The sequence below is a fragment of the Delphinapterus leucas genome, chromosome 16 (genome assembly GCF_059928025.1).
Source record: "Delphinapterus leucas isolate spDelLeu-1000000601 "Yukka" chromosome 16, BTC_Dleu_Yukka2, whole genome shotgun sequence".
In the NCBI taxonomy this organism is placed as follows: domain Eukaryota; kingdom Metazoa; phylum Chordata; class Mammalia; order Artiodactyla; family Monodontidae; genus Delphinapterus; species Delphinapterus leucas.
Window position 1 is genome coordinate 77,896,587 of NC_143144.1, and position 24,337 is coordinate 77,920,923.

General features: G+C 38.6%; 1 protein-coding gene across 9 annotated transcripts in view; it reads left to right on the top strand.

Moving 5' to 3' along the window:
• Positions 1–3,130: 3,130 nt before the first annotated feature.
• The window catches only part of PLEKHA1 (pleckstrin homology domain containing A1), a 58,760-nt gene continuing 37,553 nt past the window's right edge, over positions 3,131–24,337 (top strand). For 8 of the 9 annotated variants that reach the window (XM_089898274.1, XM_089898278.1, XM_022568542.3 and 5 more), the window contains exons 1-2: positions 3,131–3,278; positions 16,634–16,794. In XM_089898274.1, coding sequence (XP_089754400.1) covers positions 16,654–16,794 — 141 coding nt within the window. In that variant the 5' untranslated portion in view covers positions 3,131–3,278; positions 16,634–16,653. Of the gene's footprint in view, positions 3,279–16,633; positions 16,795–18,006; positions 18,174–24,337 lie in introns of those variants that run through there. The other variant, XM_089898273.1, reaches the window with a different exon arrangement.

A 24,337-nucleotide genomic window follows, 5' to 3' on the forward strand; every position in this document is an offset into this window, starting at 1 on the left:
TGTTGACTTCTGATTCTGACTCTGTTCATAAAGGGGGCTGGTGGCATCCATCATTCAACAAATATTTCTGTTCTAGGCACTGAGGCTACAAAACAGATAAAATCCCTGTGGGTGTGGACGTGACATTCTAATGTGACACGCAGAAAATAAACCAGATAAATAAGTAAAATATATGATGTGTGGGAACGTGATCATTGCTAAGGAAAAATAGAGCAGGGAAGGAGCTAGGAAGTGCCTGTGAGGGGAGGGAAAGTCAAGTGCTCAGTCCCTTTCTGTGACTTTGGATCATCCTCCTGATTTCACTGTTGTAATTTGTGTTGTCAAAGAGGCTAACGCCTGTCTGGAGGATCCAGGGCCCAGCATGTAAGCATACAGAAGGGGCTCAATAAATATTTTTGCTGGAAACACACAAGTGCTTTGCACACGCAAGGCAGGATAATGATGATGACAAGGATGTTTGAAAGGCAAACTGCAGATTCTTGAATTCATAGTCCTCTCCCTTTTCTTCAGATGACAAGTATCCATGGAATATTCCAGCATTCCTCAATGCCGTCTGTGGGTCCTGAACGTTCTTGGTTTGCTCCCAGACTGTCATTTCAATAAGGGAATATTCCACATACTTTTTTTTGTTGTTAAATAACACTGAAAGTACTGTTATGTAATAAACTTCTCCATCCAAAAGAAGACCAGAGGAAAAGCAGAGAGTGTTTTTTTGTTTTGTTCTGTTTTTCTTTTTTCTGTTTCTGTTTATTTGTTTGTTTTTCTCATTGTGTTCATTGGCCGATCCAGAGCCTTCCACACAGAGGGATGCTAACAGGTTCTGGTTACACTGCAACCTCAAAGTAGCCCTTACCTTGGTGTGTGTCCTTGGGCAACTTGAGTCACTTCTCTGGCTTTCCTCATTGTCTGTAAATGTGACTGTCAAAATCAAACACCCTTTGGGGCTTGTTAGGCAAAAACAGCAAAGGAATAATTTAAAACCATTCAGTCAGTAATGTCTAATGATAATAACACTCAGGAGAAAGATTCCCTCTGGGTCCCATCTGGAGGGAGTGAGAGCTCTCTGCTTCAGTGGTCTGATCTCTGAGCTAGGGTTTTCAGATCAAACACAAGACATTAAGGTTGAATTTGAATTTCAGATAAACAAGGAATCTTTTTTTTTTTTTTAAGTTTAAATATGTTACAAATATCCCATCTAGAATCTTCTAGGATTCTGGAGCTGGAGACCCTTCTAGACCCCCTAGCCAGGGACAACAAGCTCAAATATCCAGAGAGACCAGGCAGGTGGCACCTGGGTTTTTATGTGAAATCTCCCTATTTTTAACTGTTAGCTACACATTCAGTTAAAAATAAAACCCACTGTGTGGACAAAAGGAAACAGCTCTGGCCAGTTTATAAACTATGATGAGGCCAAATCCTTTCAAGCATTGTAAAGATGAGGAAATGAGGCCTCGGGAAGACAGTTGTCAGCAGGGCTACACAGCTAAGGTTTCTCAAAAGATAACAGAACAATCATCCTGGAAATGTTGAAGACAAGCAGTCTGAAAGAACCAGGGCGGGAGCATTCCACGCAGGCTGGAGAGCGGTTTTCCCCTCTATCAGCTTATCAGACTCTGAGAACATTCTGTAAGGTGAGCGGTTGAGGTCACTGAGCATCAGAAAGGTAAAGTGTCACCCTCTGCCTAAGGTCACAAAGGTAAGTGTCCACAGGTAAGTCTAGGGCTGTTTTTCACTCCACCTCTGATTTTGATGAGATAATATCTAGGCTTCCTTTAGAATCCTAATGGAGGTAAACTCCAAATCCCATTCTCTACCTCATAAACAGAAGTGAGTCAGGAGGCCAGGCTGAGTGCTGAGACTTTTGACCCAGTTCACAAATAAAGAAGGCGTTAAGTAGTCAAGGTTCCAGCCATGTCGCCAGGCTCGTAGGCATTCACCTTGTGTTTTCTGTCCTAGCAGCTGTACACGTACAGCCTGTGCTACTGCTGGACATTGATTTGTCTCCTGTACATCTCTGCATAGGAAGGATGTTCTGAAAGGTGTTCCTAAAGATTTTGATGGAGAAGGAAAGGAAGGACACAAACGGAAGAAATATTTATTGCGAGCCTAGCGTGTGCCATGCACTGTCAAAGCCGTGGCATATAGTCCTTTCCCAGCTCTTTGCGTATCTGAATGATTCTTTTTTTCAGGTTTCAGCTCAAAAATCACTTCGTCAGACTGCCTTCCCTGACCACCCTCTCTAAAGAGCCCCTCCTCCCCCACTATCTCTTTAACTTGCTTAGTTTCTCCATTGCATTAAAATCTGTATTTATCTTGCTAGTTTAAGGGCTAGCTCCCGCTACAGACTGCAGACTCCATGAGGTCAGGACGGCATCTATCTTGTTCTCAAGTGTGTGTCTAGTGCCTCTTACGGGATTTGGCATGGTACGTGCTCAACAAACAGGTTAAATATTTACGAATAAATATTTATGATAATACATATTTATGTTCCAGTCTTTCGACTAATCGAATAACGACTAATCGAATTTCGACTAATCATTCTTTAAGTTTCTCTAAGCCTCGTGTCCTATTAAGTAGGAGGTGCAGATACAGTTCTAGGGAGAGAGAAATTGTTAGAATTGGCGCGAAGAGCTGTAAAGCGTTTTTCCCCAGGTCACACAGCAGCCTGTGAATTTATACTTCCTGGACTGATTATGGGACAGCTTGCAAAGAAATTATCTGCAAACGAACGAAGCCTATTTTTAAAGATCCCTGTGCCTGGAAGTTCTAGGCGGTGACACAAGAGAACCCTGAGTTCCAACCCCGAGCCAAGCCCCGTGGTCCTCGAAAACTACGAATCCCAGGATGCACCGCAGCGCAAGGGCCCAGCGCTCCGCGCGCGGTCCTCCCCAACGCGCCCGAGGTCACCGCCCCTGAACCAGGAAGACGGCCCCCTAACCCGGCCCGCCACGCCTCCAGGACCCGCGCGGCGCCTGCCGGGACTTGTAGTCTCCTCGGGCTGGGAGTGCCCGCTCTGGAATCTCTGCCGCCGTCTGGGGGCTGAGGTAGCGCGGGCACGCGTGCGCAGTGCGCGGGCGGGCCGTCGTGGGCGCCGCTCCCGGCAGCTCGGTGCCTGTGGGACCAGGGGCCGCGGCGGCGCCGGTGCTCCCGAGCGAGGGCCGCCGTGAAGTTCGGCGTGAGGAGCGCGGCCGCGCCGGGGCGGGGTGAGCAGGGCCGGGCTCCAGGAGCGCGGCGCCGGCTGAAGCGAGCTGGGAGGCTCGAGGGACCGGCGGGCGCTGGTAAGTGCGGGCCCGCGGGCGGTGGGGGGCGCGGGGTCCCGGGCTGCGCCCCGAGGCCTCTCTCCTGGCCGGTCGGCCCGCGCGGCTGCACCTGGTAGAGGCCGCGGGGCCGGCTCACCTGCGCGCGCCGAGTTCTGGGCGGCGGGAGGGGGCGGCGGCGGCGTCTTCCCGCGGCTCCTTCCTTTATTGTTTTCCTGACCTCGGCCCTCGGCGGCGTCCGGCCGAGGAGGGTAGGGAGCCCGGCGGCGGTCGCTGTCGCCGAGGAGCCATGCGGTGGCTCTGCTAAAAAGTACCGTCGCGCCCTCCTCCCGGACGCACGGCCGGCCAGCTGTCGGGGGATTCCCGGCGGGCGACGCCTGTCGAATGGCTAGACTTAAGGGCAGAGCTCTTGGGGGCTCAGCTGCCTAGGGGCATCGTCTTGTATTATGTTAATGCGCTTTCACTTTAGGACTCGCCGAGTCAGAAGTCGACTCCGCCCTGTTCCTTAGCATCCTTCAGTATTAGTGCTTTACCTTAGCACCTTAATGGTGCAGTGACCAGTGCGAAAGTTGGAAGTGACTTGTCCAGGGTCACGCAAGTAGGACCAAGGAGGCGACCAGAACCCAGGTCTTTAAGCTTAGAGGCCAGCTGCCAGTCTCACCGCTTTGGGACCGTCTTGAGTGGTTTGTGGTTTATTTCCGATTCTTTCTATTGACCCTCCTGGATAGACCATCAGAGGGGAAAGTGTTGTCATAATGAAAGTCGTGTTTACCGCCTTTGGTAGAATTCTAGTTATGCTGTGCCCAACAGCAGAGCATCTGCGCGCGGCTGGCCACCTGAATAATGAAACTCGATCGCTCTGTTGGGGGCAGGTCCTAGAGGAGGTTATAGAAGATATAGTAAGGCAATTTGGGCCATTTTTTTCTCCCTCCGATTTCACCTTACAATCCTATAATGCTTGTTTTCTTATTTTATGATTGATCGTTGTTGGTTTTGATAAGATTTTCTTAGCTTTAACGGAGTCGTTGCCGTTTGTCAATTCGTTTTTTTAACTAGAAAACCTTATTTCCTGTGTGCTTAACGACTGGAACCAATAGCGCACTATGCGGTTTATACCATAGTCTTTTATCCGAGAACTACTCATCTGTCTGCTTTATTTCCCCCCAGGCACTCAGCTTACACACTTTCTATGTTAGTTTAAAGCCATTGAAACTCTACAGCAAAATTGGGGTAAGCTTTATATGATTCAGAGAAAAACTTGAAAAAATCATTTTGTAAAACTAAATGTTTTTTTCACAGAAGAACTTGAAGAATTGTTATTTAAAAAATAGTAAGATTCATTCTGACTAAAAAGCCTATTGCGTTTCATACTCAAATTTTCATAGTAACACATTTGTGGCAAAAGATATTTCCCCAAGTAGAGTTAGTTTAAATCCTTAACTTGGCCATATCTTCCCAGGGGAAATTACATTTTAGAACATTTATGTATTTAAACAAGAGTATTTAAGCTTAGCAGAATTTGAGTTAATAATTTATTTATTTTATAGTGCTGTAAACCCTACAGTGTATCCATTGACAGGATTCTCTTTAAGAGTATACCTGTATCAAAGGATATGGCCATGCATTTGTCCTTTGTGGTAAGCAGAGGATAACTTTGTGGCATTAAGGAGATGTGATTTATATGTATTGAAACTGCTTCATACCTCATTTTATCTTGTTAATTAGTATTTTTGTTGCTTTTGAGAAAGGGGGGAAGTAGCAGGTTTGTATCCCCCTCCCCCCCTAGTTTTAGCAATGTAGCAAAATAGGAAAGAGGTGCTGTGTAAATGTGAGTTTGTCATAGACTAGGAGAGACAGTAAAACAGGATAAGTATACAATTGTTAGGAAACTGCCATGAGTTCATAAGCCGGAAGGACCGTTTTAGAATTGTTTAAGGACATTAAGAATAGCATAGAGTTATTTTCTTTAAAAAGTCACTGTGGGCAACACTCACATGTTGGTTGTTAATATATAGGTTGTGATATTGAAGACCCCTAGGAGAATAACTTGGGAAAGATGGAAACATTTTATCTTTTTATAGGGCTTTTTCTCAAAAAACATTTAATGCAGCTTAAAAAATAAAGACTTATTTAAGCCTGAAAGTTCTTACATTCCTACTGCAAAACCCACAGTTACTTCTACCGATGATAATTTGTAATCCAGAATGAAATCCATGAAGTAATTTATTAGAATAATTTAAGTCGGCCTTTGACATTGAAGTACCGTTTGATGTTAAATAATTGTTCTTGTTTAAATAACTGTCATTTAAGAACGAGGAAGATAAATAGTTTTCTGAATAAAATGTAGTAATTATTCAGATGTGACAGTAGTTACTCACACTCTGCCTTTATTAGAAAATTTCAAGTTCTATAGCAGTAACTGCCTCAGCTTTATTACTTTCCCACATGCTTGAGCATTTTACTTTTGATAATATTAAAATTTGATTTTAAATTTCAAGGTGATTCTCTCATTTAGATCTGCAATGATACAATAAAATGGCTTTATTAGGAGATAAATATTAATATTTAGTTTTAATTCTTTTGGCCATTTGTAAGTACCTAGCATTTGGAAATTTATTGACTGGTATCAGAAAAGAGTTCCTAGGGTAGAAACTTTCTGTTGCTTTAGATGCTTGTCTGCAATGCTTAATTGTTTTTAGAAACATAAACGTGTGGATTTTTTTTTTAATTTAAAAATAAAAATTGTTGGTATTTGTTGCAGCAATAGGATTTTGTTATGCTTAATGAGTGACATTAAACCATTTGAACTCTGAGTGATATTTTTTCCCAGTAGTTGCTGTATGATAAAGAACACGTGAGTTTGTAATTCCTAGAAGATATTTAAGCAAACATGTGCTTGCTGTTTATTTTGGTAAGCCTTTGATTAGTTGAATTGCTTTGATTTAGGAAGATGGTATTTTGAGGATTTTAAATCATAAACATTCTTTGAACTGGAATTTCTGTTGAATGTAAAAGAAAAATCAAAGTCATTTAGGATATTATTTTAATGCTTAAGTCTTTAGAGTCTTAAAAATATTGAAGTCTTAAATATTTTTTCCTACATGGAACCCTTATCAGACTTATCAGTCTGATAATTTTATTCTTCAGAAAGTTGTGGTTTTACTCCTTTGGGTAGCCTAGCCTTTAATAGTTTAACACTTGAAATCTGGATTCTGGACTCAGTTTAACCTCTTCTTGAAGAAAGGACAATCAGAAGAAAGGACAATCAGGCACTTAGAATTGGAAGTGGTCTCAGAGGACTTCTAATGTAGCATCTTGCTGGGTCCCGTAAATCCCCCATGGGAATTTCCACATCAGGTGTTCCTGTCATTACTCAGGGCGGTGATGCTGTGCCGTATGTCGTACGTTACTGAGCAGTCTGAGCTTGGTGAGAACAGATTTAAGACAGTTATACTTTTCCACATTGACTGCTTTCAACTATGCTTTGTTGGATCTTCCCTCTCCCTGCTTCCTCATGATTTCATGGGCAAATGGTAGCTTTTCTATCATTTACAGCTATTAAAAGCTCCAGTCTAATCTATTTCAGTTTAAACCTTCAATCTCCTATTAAAGCTCCACTCCTCCTTTAACCCAGTATCTGGCCACTTATTCCCTGAAGCACTTGAAGTGGGGAGGGATTGTGATATGCTCCCTGGATACCTCTTTCTTTTCCCTCTTTGTGGATGTATTTGAATAGAGACTAGTTAGAAGAAAAATGAAAAAAGGCAACTCTTTCTTACCTGGTGTTATTAAAGCCTTTTCTTGATTAACAGTGGCGAGCCATTAATGTCTAGTGGTAGGCTTCCAAACTGGAACTTTTGGTGAGATCTTGCAGGGAGAGTCCCCACTGCACAGTCCCTGGATATGAAATTTGCTGTGGGTAAACCTTTACCAATCTACACGCCCTCCTCATTTCTGTCCTCTCAGTCTACTTGCTGGTTCTTATGAGTGTTTGGGGGTAAGGTGGGTTTCTCTCTGCAGCCAGATTTTTTGATAACAGCAAGACAGCTCAAGTCCAGCTACCTTCTGTAATTTACACTTAATACACTGGAAACTTACTTCCTTTTGATGTCAAATGGTGGCCTGCTGCCTGCTTAAGTCTGCCTCCTTTCTGTGCCCTGCCGTTTCTCATCAATTCTCTTTGTCCCCCTGCTCAAATAGGCACAGGGTCAGTCACTCAGTCTACTTCATAAGCAGACATTGAACTGGAGAAAGATGACAATTTGTCCTTCTTGTAGGCACTTCTGATCTTGGTGAATGATTCTCTTGGGGCCCCCTACCACTGCTTTTGGGTGACCATCACCTTCCTTCTCTCTGAACACTTGGAATACTTGTCGTGTTTTTCCCTCTCTTCTGTCAGCTGCTCATGTAGAGTGGAATGACGGTAAGACGTTGGTTAGAGTACCATAGCCCTGAGGTGTGTGTGGGGTGTCAGGGCCAGACTCCACAGGTATTTGATCCTTGATGTCTGTATATCTTAAGCTTTGTGTTTGTCGACAGTTTGGGGACAAGAGTAGTCTCATTCAGCATCTAATCAGGACTTCAGTAGTGAAGTCCTGTGGGCCTAATGAAGTCTCACTGTGCAGAATTTAATTTTTCTTTTTCTTTTCTTTCTCTTTTTTTGATTTTTGTTTTGTTTTTATTTTTTTGATTTGCTTCATGGTTCCTGACTGATGAAGTGTTAACTGTGTGTGTTAATTTATGAATGTTTGTATGATCTAACTATGCCCTTAGAGCACAAGTAAAGCTGAAGGATAGATTTTGTAGAGGTTTTAATTACACAGTTTTATCTGTTCTTACCTCATACTAGCTTTACTGAAAGTATAAATCCAAACAGAAATATACTATCGAACCTTTTTCCTTCCATCATCTAAGCAAACCAGTCGATTAAATCGTTTGCTAAATGGTTTCCCATCAGATGGCGCAAAAGCGGCTTTTTTCTGTCTGGAAACTTAAACATTAATATTTGATGCAGTAATTATGGGTTCCTTAATTTTTCATTCAACAAATTGTTATTGAGTCCCTTCCATGTTCCAGCCACTGTTTTAGGCATTGGAGAAACAATAGTAAATAGAAAAAAAGTCCCTGCTCTCAGGGAGCCTACATTCCAGTGTGGGGAAACAGACAAGAAATAAGTAAATGATATTGTTTGTTAGCAATAAATACTAAGGAGAAAAATGAAGTGGGGAAGGGAGATGGGAAGTGGCAGGACAGTTTGGAGCATTTGCAGTTAGATGGGGCGTCAAGAAGGCTTCCCTGAGAAAGTGACATTTGAGTTAAAAGGCTCCGAGTGGGGAGCTTGTCTAGTGTGGTAGGCGTCAGGGACTAGATGAGTAATCAAGCGGGGGAACTGGGACAGGTTGGGGTGGGGGGTAGGTGAAGCCTGTATGTCTTTGTAAGAGCTTTGGTTTTTACTTTGAATGCGATGGGATTGCATTAAAACAGTGGTTCTTAACCTTGGCTGAACGTGGGAATTATTGGGGGAGCTTTAAAAATGTACTGATGCTTAGATCCCATCTCCAGAGTTTCTGATTTAATTGGTCTGGATGCTCTAATCTAGGCATCAGGATTTTCAAAAAAACTCCCAGGTAATGTTAATAAGCAGCCAAAGTTGAAGAGATTTGAGCAGAGTGACATTTTATAGTACTGAAGAGCATGGGCTTTAGAGCCAGATTCCCCTGGTTTGGATCCTGGCTCTGCCACTTCCTAATCATGTGACCTTGTACAAGTTATTTTTAAAATCTTCTGTGCTTTGTTTTTCTCATCTGTAAAATTATTATAAGGATTAAATTAATTTTAAATATTTGCTTGGCAAATATTGAATAAACACTCGAACATACGTTTTAATGAGATCACTCTGACAGCTGTATTGAAAATGGAGTGAAGGGGGCAGGGAAGCCCTTGCAGTAGTCCAGCTAAGAGGTGATGGTGGCTTGGACCAGAGTGGCAGCAATGCAAATGGTGGGATTCTGGATATACTTAGAAGATGGAGCCAGTAGGATTTGCTTATGGACTGGACATGGAATGAGAGAAACAAGTCTTGATCAAGTGTGACTCCAGATTTTGCCTGAACAGCTGGAAGAAGGGAGTGACTTTACTGAGATGGGAAGGACAGAGGGGAACAGATTGCTGAGGGGGTATATCTGGGCACAGTTTGCTAAGTGTGAGAGGCCTGTTAGGTAAGTAAGTAGATCCATAGAGTTGGCAGTTGTATACATGAGTCTGGAGTCCAGCAGAGTGTCCAGGGCTGGAGATAGCAGTATTTAGACCTATGTGAATGAGTGAGCTCACCAAGAGATTGAGTGTAAATAGAGAAGAGGTCCGTGGACCATCCCCTGGGACACCACAGCATTCAGAGGTCTGGGAGAGGAAATGTTTTTTAAGGTTTCTGATGTGCTCTGGAATGAAAGATAAAAGACAATTATAATTCTTTTTTTTTTTAAACAGCTTGGTTGAGGAATAATTCACTCAAAGTGTGCAATTCAATGGTTTTAATATATTTGCAGAACTGTGCAACTGTTATCACAGTCAGTTTTAGAGTATTTTTATCACCTTAAAGAGAAACCCTGTACCCTCCCATCTCTAGGCAACTCTTCATTCCTTCCCATCCCCCATCCTCCTAGGCAACTACTAATCTACTTTCTATCTTCATAGATTTGCTCATTCTGGATATTTCAGATCGGTGGAATCATATAGTGTTGTGATCTATTTAGAGAGAAGTGATATCCGTTAATCCCTGGCTTCTAGATTCATTAGATGCTAAATCATTTGGTAAAGGTGGGGACTATAAGATCTCACCACTGTAAAGATACATATACATACATTTTGCTCTTTGTAATTGGTAAGAACACTGGGGTGAAATTTTGAGACTGAGTATTCTGTTCCCTAACAACCTGTTTTCTAGTGGTATTGGTATTCATTGAAGACTCTTGCTTAAATCAGTGATTATATTGGAATTGCAAAGTGGTGATTTTCTATTACTATCATATTTTCAAAGATCATGAGTTCATACTAACTCTAATTCAGATGCATTGTATAGAATTTTTCCTTTTGTTTTGTATTTGTACGTTTTTTCCCTTACTGTAAAAATCTAGGTTCCTAATAACAAAATTTGTTTTATTTTACTTTAAATATAATCATAGCATCAGTATGTTTACATTGTCCTGTGATGCACCTGAAGTACTATCATTTGCATAAAATTGTTTCAGAATTACAGTAGCAAGTAGGGTTGCTGGTCATAGGGTAAATGCACATGTTAAATAGTGCCAGATTCATCTCAGTAGGGTCATACCATTCTGCATTCCCACCAGCAATATAAGAGAGTTACTGTTTTCTTACAGCCTTACTAGTATTGTAGGTTGTCAGATTTCTGAATTTTTGCCAGTCTCATAGATGAGAAATGGTATCTCTGTGTAGTATAGACTTTTTTTGAACTTTTCTTATGAAAAAAAGTTCTTATTAACCTTTCTTTTTGTAATGAAGAATTGTGAACTTCCACAGAAGTAGACAGGATTGTGTAACTACAGTACCCATCATCTAGCCCCGACAACTGCCCACCCAGGCCATCCCTCCTTCATCCAGCCCTCCTTCCAGAGTATTCAGATAATGTTTTGTCTCTGTATGAATAAATATCTCTAAATGATGCGAATTCATTTTCTTAGTAACATAACCACAATACCATCACCACACTGAAAAAAATATATATGTTTCCTTAATATCATGAGGCAGTATTCAAATTTCCAGTTTCCTTAGATAACTCAGTGTTGTTGTTGTTAACAAGATTTAAATAAGGCCCACATGTTGTGATTATGTCTTTTTAGGTCTTTTAACTTATAAGTTCTTCCTCCAGTTCCTTTCCCCCTACTCCCTTGGAATTTATTTCTGAAGAAGCCATGTTGTTTGTCCTGAGAAACTAATTATAGTTTGAATTTTGCTATTTGAATCTCTGTGATATAGGTTAACGTATTCTTTCTCTGTCTTCTCTATTTCCTATAAATTGGTAGTTAGATCTAGATTCAGGTATTTGTACTTTTTTTTTTCATAAGTGTTTTATAGATGGTATAAATTCCACAAGGAGGCACATGAAGTCTGGTTGCCTTTTTTTGTTTGTGGTGTCAGTAGCAATGCCTACAGCATCGTGTGTCATTTTGGGATTTTCTTATCATGAGTGATTGAACATCTCTTAATATGTTTGAGGGTCATTTTTATGTCTTTTTCTGTGGAATGTCTGTTCATGTCTTTTGCCCACTTTTCTACTGAAGTTTTGATATATTTCCCTTGACATTTTTTGCAGACTCTTTAAATGTTAGGGAGATTAGCCCTTTGTAATATAAGCTGCAAATATTTTCTACTGGTTTTGACTTGCTGATCAGGATTTGCCATGCAAAATATTTTTTAAAAAGTTATTTGTAGTCAAATTTATTTAATGAATTTTTTATTATGCTGGATTTTTAAAACTTTTTGGAGTTTAAATTACATACAATAAACTGTATCCATTTAAAGTTTACAATTTGATGAGTTTTGACCATATTGTTGCATGCAGTAGGAGTCCCTTTATATTGTAGACAGCTTTTCCATTGTATAAACATACTACATTTTATTTATCTTTTCACCTTTTGATGGACATTTGGGTTGTTTCTAGTTTGTAGCTATTATGAATAAAGCTGCTACTACTAATGGTTGTGAATTAGTCTTTGCATGAATATATGTTTTCATTTCTCTTGAGTAAATACTTAGGAATAGAATGGCTGGGTCATAGGGTAGGTGTATGTTTGGTTTTATTGTCAGAACTTTTCCCATAGTGATTGTACCATCTTACATTCCCATCAACAGTACATAAATTCTGGATGCACCACACCTTTAATAACATTTGGTGTTGTCAGTCTGTTTTAATTTTAGCCAGTCTGGTGAGTATATATGGCATCTTTTTAAAAAGAAATTCGGCATTATAGAGGTATAATTTTACATACAATAAATCTTACCTCTTTTAGTGTATAGTTCTATGAGTTTTGACGGATGCATGTAATTATATAAGCTCTACCACAATCAGGATGTGCAACAGCTATGTTGCCAAAAAAATTTCTCTCTTGTTCTTTCTCTCTTTTGTTCTTGTTCTCTCTTGTTCTTCTATCGCAAGCCCTAGCAACTCTGATCTGGTTTTTATCACTGTAGTTTTTTTTTTTTTTAATTTGTATGCAATACAGCTCACTGTATGTGGTATTTGAGCCAACTTTTGATAAATACATAGTTGTGTATCCTATTACAATCAAGATACAGAACAGTTCCATCGCTCCGTAAATTACCCTTTGAAGTCAGTCCCTCTCACTGATCTGTTCTCTGTCCCTATAGCCTTTTGGTCTGGCTTTTTTCACTTAACAAAATACCCATATTGTGTGTATCAATACTTTGCTCCTTTATCTTGCTAAGTCGTATTCCATTGTATTGGATGTACCACAGTTTCTTCATTTACCAGTTAAAGGACATTTGGTTTGTTTCTGCTTTTTGCCAATTATGAATAATGTTGTTTTAAACGTTTGCATATAGGTTTTGTATAAACATAAGTTTTCAATTCACTTGGATAAATACCTAGGAGTGGCATTGCTTGGTCATATCGTTAAGGGTACGTTTAACTTTCTAAGAAACTGCCAAACTGTCTTCCCAAGCTACGGCACCATTTCCCATTCCCATCAGCAACATGAGAGACTCGTCATTTGTTTCACATCCTTGCCAGCATTTGGTATTGTCAGGGTTTTATTTGTTTGTTTTTGTTTTAGCCATTCTAGTAGGTATGTAGTGGTATCTCACAGTTTTTATTTGTATCATCTTACTAATGATGAGCATCTTTATGTGCTTATTTATTATTTGTATGTCTTCCTTTTTCTTTTTTATTATTTAAAAAAAACTATGTATATCTTCTTTGTTGACTTTGTTCAAATTTTTTTGCCTATTTTCTTACTTGGTTGTTTGTCTTATTGAGTTGTAATAATTCCTTGCCTATTTTTGGATGTCAGTTACTTGATAGATATATGTGTACTGAATATTTTCTCCTGTTCTGTGGCTCATCTTTTGATTTATTCGTGTCTTTCAAAGAGCAGTTTTTAATTTTGATTAAGTCCATTATATCAACCATTATATGGTTTAGGCTCTTTGTGTCTTATCTAAGAAATCTTTGTCTACCCCTAAGATCATGAAGACTTTATTTATATGTATATATAAATGTCTTTAAAAAATATATCAGTGTGTGTGTGTGTGTGTGTGTGTGTGTGTGTATTTTTTTTTTTTCGAGAAGCTTAATTGTACATTAGGTTTCTGATCCATTTCAAGTTAATTTTTTTCCACATGCATAGTTAATTGTTCCAGCACCATTTGTTGAAAGACTGTATTTGGAATTGCTTTGACATCTTTGTTGAAAATCAATTAACAGTATATGTATGGGTCTGTTTCTGGATGCTGTTCTGTTCCATTGATTTATTATATCTTTTCACCAGTCCTACACTATCTTTATTGCTGTAGTTCTGTTGTAAGTCTTGAAATCAAGTAATGTCAGTCTGTTCTTTGGGAAATAGATTTAGCTTTTCTAGGTTATTTGCATTTAAATATATATAATAGAACCACCTTGTCAGTTTTTATAAAATATCTTGGAATTTTGATTGGATGTATTGTATCAGTAGTTCATTCCTTTCTGTATCTGGGTAGTATTCCATTGTATGTATGTACATTTACCTGTTGATGGACATATGGGTTGTTTACAGTTTTGGGCTATTGTGAATAGTGCTGCTATGAATGTTCACGTATAAGTGTTTGAGTACCTGTTTTCAATTCTTTTGGATATATACCTAGGAGTGGAAATGCTGAGTCATATGGTAATTCTATGTTTAACTTTTGAAGAGCTACCAAACTGTTTTACACAGCTGTTGTACCATTTTACATTCCCACCAGCAATGTAGGTGGGTTCCAATTTCTATACATCCTTGCCTATACCCTTATTATTTTCCTCTCTTAATTATATCCATCCAGGTGGGTGTGAAGTGGTATCTCACTGTGGTTTTGGTTTACATTTCCCTAATGACAAATAATATTGGGCAACTTTTTGTGTTCTGGTTGGCCATTTGTTTTATCTTCTTTGAGAGAAATGTCTTCTCAAGTCCTTTGTCCATTTTTTAATTGGGTTTGTTTTTTCGTTGTTGAGTTGTAGGAGTTATTTGTATATTCTGGATATTAGACCCTTATTTGCAAATACTTCCTTCCATTCTGTAGGTTGTAGTTTCATTTTCTTGATGTCCTTTGATGCAAAAAAGTTTTTAATTTTTATGAAGTCCAATTTGTCTTATTTTTTCTTTTGTTGTTTGTGCTTTCAGTGTCACATCTAAGAATTCATTGCCAACTCCAAGGCCATGAAGATTTTCCTCTATGTTTTCTTGAAGTTTTATAGTTCTAGCTCTTATTTTTAGATTAATTCATTTTGAGTTATTTTTTGTATATGGTGTAAGATAGCGGTCCAGTTTAATTCTTCAGCACGTGGCTCTCCAGGTGTCCCAGCACTGTTTGTTAAAGAGGCTGTTCTTTCCCTATAGCATGATGTTGGCACCGTCGTTGAAAATCAGTTAGCCATAGATGTATGGGTTTGTCTCTGTGCTCTCAATTCTGTTCCTTTGGCCTGTGTCTTTCCTCATGGCGTACCACACGAGTTGACAGTTTTTACCTGCAGTATGTGTTAGTATAGTGTATTAATTTTCCAAGCTTTGATTACATTTTAGAAATTTTTTAGAACTTGGGTAAGTTCATTAAAAAATTGTCTCCAAGTGCCAGATCTGTAATAATACACACATACAAACTTAATTTATACTTTTGTTTAAAACTTTTTTGGTGGCTCAGTGGCTAAGAATCCAACAACGAATGCAGGGGACATGGGTTCGATCCCTGGTGTGGGAAGATCCCACATTCCACGGAGCAGCTAAGCCCGTGCACCACAACTACTGAGCCTGTGCTCTAGAGCCCGCAAGCCACAACTACTGAGCCCGCATGCCACAACTACTGAAGCCCACGCACGTAGAGCCATGCTCCGCAATGAGAAGCCACCACAGTGAGAAGCCTGCACACCGCAACGAAGAGCGTCCCCTGCACGCCGCAACTAGAGAAAGCCCATGTGCAGCAATGAAGAACCAATGCAGCCAAAAATAAATAAATAATTAATTAAAGAAAACTTTTTGGCGTGTTTCACCATTTCTCTGGCTGTATACAGAATAGTGATTTAGATAAACAGTATATCAGGGCGTATTCTAATTGAATTTTCACTGTGAGTTAAACGAAAAAATAGTTACATAAATAATTCAACCTGCCGAAAGATGTTGGCGCTGGCTGTAGAAGTACCTTTGGAGTAGGAATAGTCTGCAGATTTGCATCACATCAGGAGGGAATCACATATCTACAGTTTTTAGAGAAAAATGGATGGAAACACTGCTTTTTATCCAAGCCATGGTTTTTAACTTTAATGAACATAACAAAAATTTCAGTACTTCAGAATCAGAATATGATATGCCTCTGAAGTCGCTTTTAATCTGTGACTTCTCTTTCTCTCTCTCCCCCTTTTTTTTCCCCCTGTAGTAGTTTATTTGCTGAAGAAACTGGGCTTTTGGTCCTGATGTTTCCCACGGTCCACTTTTGCTGATTGAATACCTGTGGTGAAGTTTAATATGTTCTTCTGTGTTCTTTGTTTCCTGTGAACTGGAAGCTGGACTTAGGGAAATCTAGAAACTTGATCAGATTGAGATAAACCTTTTTTTTTTGTTATATGTTCTTTATTGGTGATGTTTGTGTCTTCCATTCGGGGGGCACATAATACCTGCTTATCTCTTTTCATGATGTTAGCTTACTTTATTTTGATTCATTTTGGTTTTAATAATACCAAGGATTTTAGAGTGACAGGATGATGTAAACGTTAAGATATGAGCTCTGGAGTCCAAGAATCTGGGTTCATGTTTTGATTCATTACCTGCTAGTTCACTAATCTTGGAAAGGCACTTCCCCTTCTCAGTGTTATATTTCTTACCTATGAAATGGGGATGACGATGCCTACTCATAGTGAAAAGTTAAGTAAATTATTCAGCTGACATGAATAGCTGTCCCTTGTCCGCATCAGTTCTGTATAGTTGCATTTAGTAACCACTCACAATAAGCTTAATTTCAAGTGATTTTTGCCCATGCTTTTATGTATTCACATTAACCAGCCCCCACATAATGTTGGAAAGTAGGCTCTTTGTTGAATAAACCATACCATAGCACATTTAATGCTTGAAGTCCACTGAGAAGTACTTACTGTTAATGTTTTTATTTTACAGTGTAATGTTCAAGCACAGAAATGCCTTATGTGGATCGTCAGAATCGCATTTGTGGTTTTCTAGACATTGAAGAAAATGAAAACAGTGGGAAATTTCTTCGGAGGTACTTCATACTGGATACCAGAGAAGATAGTTTTGTATGGTACATGGATAATCCACAGGTTTGTAAAATCCAAAGGGTTACCTCTTCAAAAGCATACAAGAGTTTTAATTATGAAAGTATTTGCTATACTATGCAGGTGTTAGGATTTGTCTTCCTAAAGAAAATATGTTTAGATTTATTTCTACTGACTGTATTCTCCTTGCCCTGTACCCCCAACTCCTACTGTGTTAAATAAATTTCAGAAGATTGAAACTCAGTTTATTTGATAAAAATTTATGCATGTATTTATGTTTTCCCTTCCTTGGGAGGGGCAACTCTTAACTCTGGTAGAAAATTTTTGAATCGTTTAAATTTAAGATACTGTCTCTAAGATAGAGACTACTATCTTTTGGTAAATAAACTACTTAAACGAGTTGATACTCTTGCACATTTATAGTCCTTTCATCTTGTAGTGTCAGACTTGAGTGTTGGCCACTCGTGAATTTGATTTTATTGTTGCAAATTATTGGAGGTAAATGTCATATATTAAAAACTAGAATCCCAGTTTTAAGATCTGTGAGTGGCCTTGGATTAGAGATCATCTGTTGAGTAGTTTTACATTTTCTCTGCCTGTGAAACTCTTTATTCAAATTGAGAAGTATGTTGCAAGGAAGCATGTGCAAAGCAAGAGATGAGTCCCTAGCAAACTTCTAAGCTGATTTGGTCTAGTGGATGACTTGTGCAGGTGAGGAATGAAAAGTTGGGGAAGAGCAGGGACTGGTAGGAGGTTCCATTCTGTGTCACAGAGCAGGACCCAGATCCCCGAACAACTGGTCTGGTATTCTTTCCTCCCCAGTACTGATTTTAGGTTAGACAAAATAAATATGTGCTAATGCATTTATATTTGTTCATATAGAATTTGACATGTAAGGAACTATATTCAATATCCTGAGATAAATCATAATGGAAAAGAATATAAAAAAGAGTGTGTATGTATATGTGTGTATATGGCATATATATATGGAACAGAAATTAACACAAAGTTGTAAATCAACTATATTTCAGTAAAAAAATTAAAATAAAAAAGGAAAAAAAAGAGAACTAGGATAAATACTAGACAGTTGAAAAAGTAATCAATTGGCAATACCCTTGAAAGCCACAGGGTACTGAGTAACCCCCAGCAGGACTTTGTGAAAAGCAAGTCCAGTGAGGAAGCAAACATCCCCTCATCCTGTCCTGTAATGGGGACAGACCAAGGAGAGATGATAAATTGGAGCTTGACTTCTGACAGGTTTTTTCTTTTTTCCATTTTTTGGCCGCGCCATGCGGCATGGGGAATCCCAGTTCCTGGAGCAGGGATCAAACCCGCGCCCCCTGCATTGGAAGCGCAGAGTCTTAACCACTGGACCACCAGGGAAGTCCTGTGACAGGTTTTTTTTTCCTTCTGTTATACAAAAGGTAATAAGGTGGTGATCAGGGCAGCCTCCAGCGATCTGGTTTAAAATATACCCAAGGTCACACAATACAAGAAGTTGATTATCAACCATTATTTTAGAAAATACAGTGTCATATATCTTGGATTTGGAGTTTATACATTTATCATTTCCTACACCAGATATACTGACAACTCGCACTTCTACTGATAATTAAAAGAAATTATAAACGTCAGAAAAAAAAAAGAATTTGAGTTGTTAGGGACCTTAGTCCTTAGTATTAATTCAACCTCCTCCTTAATGCAAGAAACCCATCTATCCCTGATCTTCACTTTAACTGTTGTTTGAACTATATATTACTAAAAAAACAAAAAAAAAAGTGTTTATTATATTCGAGACAGTTTTTAATTATTATTATTTTTGTGCACCAGAAGCTAGTTCCTTGTATCTTCTACTTATTGATCTACTTTTGCCTCTGCTACTTATTGATCTACTTTTGCTCTCTGATTCTCTATAAATTTAGTCCTTTATCCACATGCAGCCTTTCAAATTTTGGAAGAGAATTTGTATTTTAATTCAGTTTATATTATTTGAGTGCTGACTTTGTATGAGACTTTCTTTGCTAGGAACTGTCTTTTCTCTCTCCTTATCCTTATTGAGTTTATTGACACCCTGTTTTACTCCCTTATCTCTGGGTGTGACCAGCTTTCTTGGGTGATAGTAACCTGTCTATGCAACTGCATGATTAATACCTTTATTTACTTGACCAGAGCCACTGGGAGAAGGAACAAGTCAGCAGAAATCAAAAGTTCATGTTTACCTTCTTTTTCCTTTTTTTAAAAACATAAATCCAGTTCCTCCCTTTTACTACCCATCCCTTTATCTGTGGCACAATCCCTTCCCAAACTCCTTTTCCCAAGGTGGAAAGTAACTTAGCCCCCCTTGACTCCCTCTGATTACAGTTTATTAGATTCCAGTTTCGGTTTTCCTCCCCCATGCAAACCACTGCTCAGTCCTGCCTGTGAGCTCTCCCTCATTTGTCTTCATAAGATCTGGTTGACTCGTATATAGTTTCTCCTGAATTTTATTTACAACTCCTTGATTGTTTTTCTGTCTTTATATATAAGAGTCTTCTTAGAATTTCTCCTTTTGTCGGTACTTCCCACTTAAACAGAGCTAAAAGAAGAAAAGTACAAAATAGAATATGTTTATTACACTGAAGGAACCATAAGCTTGGATTTCAGAGGAAAGGTGTGATTATAGCTAGCAGAGGGAGTGAAAGTCTTGATGGAGGTGGTAACATTTGAAATTGACCTAGAAGAATGGGTATGATTTTGGCCAAGAGGTGGAGAAGTGGGTATTCTGGTGCTCAAAGAATAGCATGGGCAAGAAATCAAAGTAAGAAACCCTGTAGTGTATTTGCAAAATAGTTCACTTTGGCTATAGCAGGGAAGGTATATGTTAAAGTTTGGACTCAGCTAGATCTTTTTCACATGAACTCTTTTAAAGCCAGATTTCTGTGGTGTAATTAGCCCATTAGTGTTTTTGAATGTAGTATAGAATTTTAAATCTGTCTTTTTATTCAGTTCTTAATAATTTTATCTCTTCATTCCAACTGATAGGAATCTTTTACAATCTGCATTCTACCATCCAGTGTATTAGCCATCAATACCAGCTTTGTGTCACTTTAAAATGTATTAAGGCACATCTCTTCATGAAAACTTTAGTAAAATGTCTTGATAAGATTATTGTGGTTGAACCACAGGAAATTGCCAATATACCACCATTTTGATCTACTAAAAAATGGCAATTTCATATGATTCAGCCTGGTTGCTATGTTAAGTGCCGTAACACTCACTGCTTTACTGATCATAGTAACCCTGATGATGAAAGAAGTTAGCTTGGCTCACCTGTCCTTAGGGAGCCGTTCTTCCTCTGATCACTGCTTTCTTTACCACTAACCATTGGTTTAAAAATCCATTGTAGTGTATTACTAGGGATCAATTTGGGGCTTTCTGTGTTGTTTTTTAAAAAATAAATTTATTTATTTATTTCTGGCTGTGTTGGGTCTTTGCTGCTGCACGCAGGCTTTCTCTAGTTGCTGTGAGCAGGGGCTACTCTTTGTTGTGGTGAGTGGGCTTCTCATCGCGGTGGCTTCTCTTGCTGTGGAGCATGGGCTCTAGGCACTCGGGCTTCAGTAGTTGTGGCACGTGGGCTCAGTAGTTGTGGCTTGTGGGCTCTAGAGCACAGGCTCAGTAGTTGTGGCACACAGGCTTAGTTGCTCCGCAGCACGTGGGATCTTCCCGGACCAGGGCTCAAACCCATGTCTCCTGCATTGGCAGGTGGATTTTTAACCATTGCGCCACTAGGGAAGTCCCGGCGCTTTCTGTGTTTTATTGAGGGAATGAGAAGTGGTGGAGAATTAAATAACTAAGTAGCTTTATTAGGAAGTGAATTTGAGAAAACTTGAGAGAGTATTTTGGCAAAATGAGTACAGGAACTCATGAGAACAAACGGTTTCTTTCCCTTTTTATCTTAAATGTCAGATTGGTTTATTATTTCTTGTTCATTGTCAAGTAACAAATTTTGAAACCCACATTTTTTCTGGTTGAACTTGGCAGTAATCGTACCAGTTCTTAGAAACTAGGTATTTTGAATATCACTTTATCTCCCAGCTACTTATATTTCCTTTTAATGTGCCACTGTTTAATCTGTGACCCTTTATGTCATGCAGTGATGACATAGTTGCTCATTTCTCTTCCTCACACACGGGGTTAGAGCTGTATTCAGCTAGTTCAAATAATAGACTTATGGAGGACTTAAAAGAAAAATAATGATTTTGAATGGAAGGATAGCAGTGTTTGAAAAAAAATCACATTGGTAGTGGTTAGGAGATCTTGAAGATATTTTAACATTTCATTTTCTCATCCAAAATTTTTTTAAAAACCTTTAAACATAAAACATTTTATATAAAAACACAACCATTTAAAGGTATATATTAAAAATTATAATTTTATTTTATATACATATTTATGGAGATTTAAATTTGGAAGCTTGTACATAGTCTGTAGTTCAAAGCAGAACATAATAGAGTTGTAGTTTACATAGAAACTACAGGTTTTGAAAAGACCTGTCCCTGTAAACAATAATCAGTTCATGTTTGTGAATCTTAAGTCTTTTAAATGTCTAGGCTTCCATAGAATTAACTGTTTCTGCTAAGCTTATAGAGGTTTGAGAAAGGTATCTCCTAATCATTCCTGAAAACAAGCCCACAGATTTTTTTTTTAATATTTATTTATTTATGTGGCTGCATCGGGGTCTTAGATGCGGCACGTGGGATCTTTTGTTGCCGCACCTGGGCTTCTCTCTAGCTGTGGTGCATGGGCTCCAGAGGAGGGTTCCCTTTTCTCCACACCTTCTCCCGCACTTATTGTTTGTAGATTTTTTGATAATGGCCATTCTGCCGGCGTGAGGTGATACCTCATTGTAGTTTTGATTTGCATTTCTCTAATGATTAGTGATGTTGAGTATCCTTTCATGTGTTTGTTGGCAATCTGCATATCTTCTTTGTAGAAATGTCTATTTAGATCTTCTGCCCATTTTTAGATTGGGTTGTTTGATTTTTTTTGATATTGAGCTGCATGTGCTGCTTGTATATTTCGGAGATTAATCCTTTGTCATTTGCTTCATTTGCAAATATTTTCTCCCATTCTGAGGGTTGTCTTTTCATCTTGTTTATGGTTTCCTTTGCTGTGCAAAAGCTTTTAAGTTTCATTAGGTCCCATTTGTTTATTTTTGTTTTTATTTCCATTTCTCTAGGAGCTGGGTCAAAAAGGATCTTGCTGTGATTTATGTCATAGAGTGTTCTGCCTATGTTACCCTCTAAGAGTTTTATAGTGTCTGGCCTTAAATTTAGGTCTTTAATCCATTTTGAGTTTTTTTGTGTATGGTGTTAGGGAGTGTTCTAATTTCATTCTTTTACATGTAGCTGTCTAGCTTTCCCCGCACCACTTATTGAAGAGGCTGTCTTTTCTCCATTGTATACTCTTGCCTCCTTTATCAAAGATAAGGTGACCATATGTGTGTGGGTTTATCTCTGGGCTTTCTATCCTGTTCCATTGATCTATCTTTCTGTTTTTGTGCCAGTACCATACTGTCTTGATTACTGTAGCTTTGTAGTATAGTCTGAAGTCAGGGAGCCTGATTCCTCCAGCTCCATTTTTCTTTCTCAAGATTGCTTTGGCTATTCGGGGTCTTTTGTGTTTCCATACAAATTGTGTGATTTTTTGTTCTAGTTCTGTGAAAAATGTCATTGGTAGTTTGATAGGGATTGCATTGAATCTGTAGATTGCTTTGGGTAGTATAGTCATTTTCACAGTGTTGATTCTTCCGGTCCAAGAACTTGGTATATCTCTCCATCTGTTTGTATCATCTTTTAATTTCTTTCATCAGTTTCTTATAGTTTTCTGCATACAGGTCTTTCGTCTCCTTAGGTAGGTTTATTCCTAGGTATTTTCTTCTTTTTGTTGCAGTGGTAAATGGGAGTGTTTCCTTAATTTCTCTTTCAGATTTTTCATCATTAGTGTATAGGAATGCAAGAGATTTCTGTGCATTAATTTTGTGTCCTGCTACTTTACCAAGTTCATTGATTAGCTCTAGTAGTTTTCTGGTAGCATCTTTAGGATTCTCTATGTATAGTATCACGTCATCTGCAGACAGTGACACTTTTACTTCTTTTCCAATTTGTATTCCTTTTATTTATTTTTCTTTTCTCATTGCTGTGGCTAAAACTTCCAAAACTGTGTTGAATAATAGTGGTGAGGGTGGGCATCCTTGTCTTGTTGCTGATTTTAGAGGAAATGGTTTCAGTTTTTCACCATTGAGAATGATGTTGGCTGTGGGTTTGTCATATATGGCCTTTATTATGTTGAGGTAAGTTCCCTCTGTGCCTACTTTCTAGAGAGTTTTTATCATAAATGGGTGTTGAATTTTGTCAAAAGCTTTCTCTGCATCTATTGAGATGATCATATGGTTTTTCTCCTTCAATTTGTTAATATGGTTTATGACATTGGTTGATTTGCATGTATTGAAGAGTCCTTGCATTCCTGGGATAAACCCCACTTGATCATGGTGTATGATCCTTTTAATGTGCTGTTGGATTCTGTTTTCTAGTATTTTGTTGAGGATTTTTGCATCCATGTTCATCAGTGATATTGGTCTGTAGTTTTCTTTTTTTGTGACATCTTTGGTTTTAGTATCAGGGTGATGGTGGCCTCATAGAGTGAGTTTGGGAGTGTTCCTCTCTCTGCTGTATTTTGGAAGAGTTTGAGAAGGATAGGTGTTAGCTGCTCTCTAAATGTTTGCTAGAATTTGCCTATGAAGCCATTTGGTCCTGGGCTTTTTGTTTGTTAGAAGATTTTTAATCACAGTTTCAATTTCAGTGCTTGTGACTGGTCTGTTTATATTTTCTGTTTCTTCCTGGTTCAGTCTCAGAAGGTTGTGCTTTTCTAAGAATTTGTTCATTTCTTCTAGGTTGTCTGCTTTATGGGCATATAGTTGTTTGTAGTAATCTGTCATGATTCTTTGTATTTCTGCAGCGTCAGTTGTTACTTCTCCTTTTTCTTTTCTAATTCTGTTGATTTGAGTCTTCTCTCTTTTTTTCTTGATGAGTCTGGCTACTGGTTTCAATTCTGTTTATCTTCTCAAAGAACCAGCTTTTAGTTTTATTGATCCTTGCTATTGTTTCCGTCATATTTTTCATTTATTTCTGATCTGATCTTTATGATTTCTTTCCTTCTGCTACCTTTAGGGTTTTTTTGTTCTTCTTTCTCTAATTGCTTTAGGTGTAAGGTTAGGTAGTTTATTTGAGATGTTTCTTTTTTCTTGAGGTAGGATTGTATTGCTGTAAACTTCCCTCTTAGAACCGCTTTTGCTGCATCCCATAGGTTTTGGGTCGTCGTGTTTTCATTGTCATTTGTTTCTAGGTATTTTTTGATTTCCTCTTTGATTTCTTCCATGATCTCTTGGTTATTTAGTAGTGTATTGTTTAGTCTCCATGTGTTTGTATTTTTAACAGTTTTTTCCCTGTGATTGATATCTAGTCTCATAGCGTTGTGGTCGGAAAAGATACTTGATACGATTTCAATTTTCTTAAATTTACCAAGGCTTGATTTGTGACCCAAGATATGA